This window comes from Pseudomyrmex gracilis, unplaced genomic scaffold, assembly GCF_002006095.1.
Source record: "Pseudomyrmex gracilis isolate BER0280 unplaced genomic scaffold, ASM200609v1 scaffold_735, whole genome shotgun sequence".
NCBI classification, from domain to species: domain Eukaryota; kingdom Metazoa; phylum Arthropoda; class Insecta; order Hymenoptera; family Formicidae; genus Pseudomyrmex; species Pseudomyrmex gracilis.
In genome coordinates this window covers 40,402-45,136 of record NW_018021319.1, presented here as the reverse complement: position 1 = coordinate 45,136, position 4,735 = coordinate 40,402, and the positions used below count along the sequence as shown (strand labels likewise).

Sequence of the window (4,735 nt, the reverse complement as noted above, 5' to 3'; positions counted from 1 at the left end):
GTACTGGAGCCCGGCCTGTAAACTGGATAGAGACCTGTAAACCGACGTTTTAAAAACCTAAATTTCTCTAATTTTTAAGTTTCTTTACTGCATTACATAAAAAGTGCTTCTATAGAAGCAAATACATATAAACAAGTGCTTTCGAAAATAGATATATAATGCCTTTTGAAACTATTTATTTATTTCTGTAGAAACATTTTAAATTTAATGCAGTAAATACGACTCCAAAGGACTTAGGAGAAACGTCGGTTTACAGGTCTCTATAGTCAATATTCAGTACCCTCTTAAGCCGGCTTTTCCAGGATATGGTCTTAATAGATAAGCAATCAACTAAAAAGCTTTATCAACAACAAAAACATATGGCAAAGGTGGTCCATCTGGCGAAAAAAGTTTCTCATCAAGCACATTCATCTTTTTATTAGCGAAGTTTTGAGCAATGATAGAATCACGAAAGATACCGCCATTACTTCGACGACCGTAGGCTCCAATATCAACAAATGTAAATAAATATTGTGCATCACAAATGCCAAGTAGGACGATACTGTGATGATTTTTGTAGTTAAAGTATGCAGAACGTACATTTGGTTGACACTGAAAAAAATCATACCTTTATTGACTCATTTTCTTATTCAACACCACTGATAGAGTGTACTTACTTCGATTTTAACGTGTTTTCCATCAATTGCACCAATACAATGATTGAAATTCCAGCTATCCTCGAATTCTCGAGCAATCGCTAACCAATTTTCTTGGGTTTTTGTTGGAGGAATCACAGTTGTATGAAGACATTTCCAAGTAGTCGCACATGTTTCACCAATAATATTGGCAACTGTTGTAATTCCAACTAGGTAATGAAAAGAAATTGATGTTATTGAATCTCCAGTTGCTAAATACCTGCATTAGATTAAGTGAAAAAAATTTAATAATATAAAAGTACGAGTCTTGACGACTAGTGATAATAATGAATGCAAAAATATTTATCTTAATGTAATAGATAATCGCTCAGCTGCAGATATTGTTTCGCGAATAACTGTTTGTTTTGTAATTATAGGAGCCACTAAATCTAATAATTGCTCAAATTGAGTTGCAGTCATACGATAATAGTTGTTAAATTGTTCATCTGTGAAATTACAGCGGGATACATGAAAAAAACCATATTTGTGATAAGCTTGAAAAATTGGATTTACCCAGTGGCGTTTTCTTTGTATTTTCTTTTTTGCTTTTTTTCTACTGTCATAACGCAGCTGTTGCTATTTGACGACGCTGCACGTTTCTATACCAAATTTTAAATATATTTATACATTCAAAAATCCATTCTGCATATTTTTCTTCGTAAGACATTTCGAATTTTTTTCGTCTCTTGCCTTAACTTTCAATAGATATGCTCAACTCTCTTTCTTGTAATCAAGCATTTCCTCTCACATTTAGCATTTAATATTTATTAGGTTATATTAATAATAAATCACTGTATTCTGTCGCTACTTTTGTTTTCATGAGCGATAAGTTAAGACAGCGATATGTTCAGTCACGTGATCATTCTATCGCTAAAAATGAGCGGCAAGCGACAACATAAAAAAGCACCTTTAGATTTCCTATAATTCCATTTCCAATGGAAACGGAACACTAAATTTGATTTACTTGGCTGAATCCTCATGCAGACACCGGCGCTTTGACACCAAGCGTTGATCGATGAAAGCAGGTGGTGAGGGTAAATGGCAACCTTCTCCACCCGCTTTTCACCAATCAACACTCGGTGTCAAAGCGCCGGTGTCTCCATGAGGATCTAGCCTGAGTGGAACCAAATTGAGGATTTCGGTGAAAACTAGATCTGTGTAAATTAAGCCATAGACATTTGTGCCAGTGTTGCCATTTCTACGGATTTTTCCGTAGATCTACAGATTTTTTATCTCGCCTACGAATCTACGGATTTCAAACAAAAATTCATGGATATTTGGTGTTTTATGTCTTTATATAATAATTATTTTTAATTTGCTCATAATTTGTTTTGTTTGCAAAACTCAAATAAATTACTTTAGTATTGCGATATTTGTCGCTATATTAAAGCGGGGAAGAAAATTCTTAATCTAGAAGGCTTTGATTGGCTGCTTCCTTGATTGTTAAAAGCGGGGTGAGGATTAGCACACCCTAACCACTATTTTTTACCAATCAATGCTTGGTGTCAAAGCGCTGGTGTTTGCATAATGGTACCTTTTTATACAGCAGCACGCTGCGGCAGTAAAACGTCACGTGACTCAAATTTTCTAGGACTGCTTCCGCTAGATATATTTGCTTCTTACCTAACTCTCATTCGATGCCATTCTTTGTTGTTGATGGAATTAACCGGCCCAGTGGTCTTGCGGCTTGAGTGCAGGGGCTGCGAATTCGGAGGTCTCGAGTTCGAATCCGCTCACTACCTAAGGATTTTTTCCGGGCCGGTCCCTTTCAATCGAGTTTATCGATTGATCGGTGAACTAAATCGAGACTCCAAAAAGTAATTCGAGTGTAATCTCGAATGAATCTCTCTCCCACAAGGCAATCAGAGTCACAACATCTCGAGCACGAGCCCGACACAGATGGGCACGCCCACTGTGAAAGAAGGCTGTGTATCGCGTGGTAGTAGGCAAAAGAAACTGCACAGATCTAGAATCTGTTAAAAAAATGACGTAGAATGGCGTATGGACTAACTTTATAGGTTCGCTGAGCCAAAAGTGCAAACTGAAACTGAAACTGTTGATGGAATTACATAGTTATCAACAATAAGTATGCTTGCATAAGTATCAACAATAAAATTTTCCCGGTTTTGATGCTTTTTGTTCGTTTCGCAGAGAATGGCATCGAGTAAAGATTAGGTAAAGATTAGGTAAGAGCAGCAAATATACCTAGCGGAAGCAGTCCTAGAAAATTTGAGTCACGTGACGTTTTGCTGCCGCAGCGTGCTGCTATATGAAAAGGTACCTTAAGGATCTAGTCTTATGCAAAAGTCCGTTGTTTTGGCACATAGCCCTGTGCTTCGGCTCTAATACTGCGTTCAATTTGAGAAGAGAAACCAAAAAAACAAAAACTCGTCCGTTTCGCGCACTTTTTTTACTAGAAAGTTTTATCATTCCACAGCTATTGGCTGTTCACAAGTGCCCCGCACGCAACGATATCTTTACTCGCTTTTTTCTCTATGCGCAGTATGATTTTTTCTCTAAACCAAGTACAAGACTTAGTCTAAATCAAGTACAAGACGTTTTAAATTCTGATAACCGGCGTCAAAAATAAAAAATTGAGAATTTTGTGGTTACTGTGGCGAGATTTTTGAGCTTTTAGATATTGAAAATGGACACAAGTAGTGACTCAAGGAGCTTTTCAGCTACATACACAGGCGACACTGTGCAACACGGTGTCCACTAGTGTAACTGAGACACACTGATATGATCTTTCTCACACTAATGGACATTGTGGTCTAGTTACCACCGAGCATTAATTCACACCTAATGCGACGTAAAATCAAATTTAAAGGCGCTTTCCAGCTACGTACACAAGCGACGCTGTGTAACACAGTGTCCACTAGTATGAGTGAGACACACTGATATGCTCTTTCTCACACTAGTGGACACTGTGTTACACAGGGTGCATTCAAACAACTCAACAGTTGCACAACGGTTGAGAGATAATCACTTTTGATTGGATCATACTTTTGGAACCGCAGCAGATTTTGAAGAATAGTCCTATCATAAGTGATGATCTCTCAACTGTTGAGTTGTCTGAACGTACCTACAGTGTCGTCTGTGTACGTTGCTGGAAAGCGCCCTAAGTCGATGGAAACACCTTAAATTGCGCTCATTTCACTCCCGCTTCGATCTATAAGGGGTGCGTTCGTTTTTTACTGGCAGTAATGAAAATCTATAGATTCACGTTACATATATTTTAGATTTTTCAGTACTGCCAGTAATAATCGAACAGGGGCAAGGTTTATCGGAGTGGCAGCAAATTGACATAAAATTTTACTTGGTGGAAACGTTTAAAACTAAATAGTGCCAACCTCTACTTTTTATTATGTCGGTTCTTGTTAAAAATTATATATAAGAATAATCCCAGTCAGAAATACCTTGTCGAATCGACGTCGATTCGACGACGATTATACTAGTCGATCGACGGTTGAAATTTGTAGTCGATTCGACTTAAAAATGGAGACGAATTTCGACCAATTATTGACAAGTCGATTTGATATCGATATTATGTGCTATATATTCAGAATGTCTGAAAAAGTTTGACGCGAAGTCGAAGTGTGAAAGTAAATTAATCTGAATCAAAAAGTCATGTACGATTTTGCAAAATTTGCAATAGTTATTGAATAATATAATTAATACATGTGATCCAATGAGCGCATAGGAAGCGCTAGTCTGGACTCTGTAGGCGTGTATAATTTTCAGTTAAGAAATTCAGCTGATCGTAAGAAGCTATGTTACATGTCGCTTGCTTGTATGTTTTTTTACTGTTAGGAGATATCATGAAGTAACCCATATTTCTTTACAACGTAAAATCATACACGTCTACAAAGTTCGGGCCATCGTTTCCCACGCGCTCATTCACATGTATTAATTCACATGTATTAATTATCATATGTATTAATTAATCATTCTCAATAATTATTATGAATATTTGCAAAATGGTATAAGACTTTTCTATTTAGATTGACTCAATCTGTCTTCGGATGTATCAGAATATTCCAGATACTTAGAATAAGTAA

At 36.9% G+C, this 4,735-nt stretch overlaps 1 protein-coding gene across 2 annotated transcripts; it reads right to left on the bottom strand.

Moving 5' to 3' along the window:
* Positions 1-225: 225 nt before the first annotated feature.
* LOC109861401 lies at positions 226-1,565 on the bottom strand. 2 transcript variants are annotated; one of them, XR_002250955.1, is made up of 3 exons: positions 1,188-1,565; positions 657-844; positions 226-591 (listed from the first exon to the last, which is right to left on the bottom strand). XR_002250955.1 is itself a non-coding variant. In XM_020441035.1 (3 exons), the coding sequence occupies exons 1-3, from the start codon at positions 1,235-1,237 to the stop codon at positions 331-333; spliced, it is 549 nt and encodes a 182-aa protein (XP_020296624.1). In that variant the 5' UTR covers positions 1,238-1,565; the 3' UTR covers positions 226-330. The 2 variants fall into 2 exon arrangements, 1 of the variants encoding a protein (XP_020296624.1); XM_020441035.1 differs by having other exon boundaries at positions 657-894.
* Between the last annotated feature and the right edge of the window lie 3,170 nt (positions 1,566-4,735).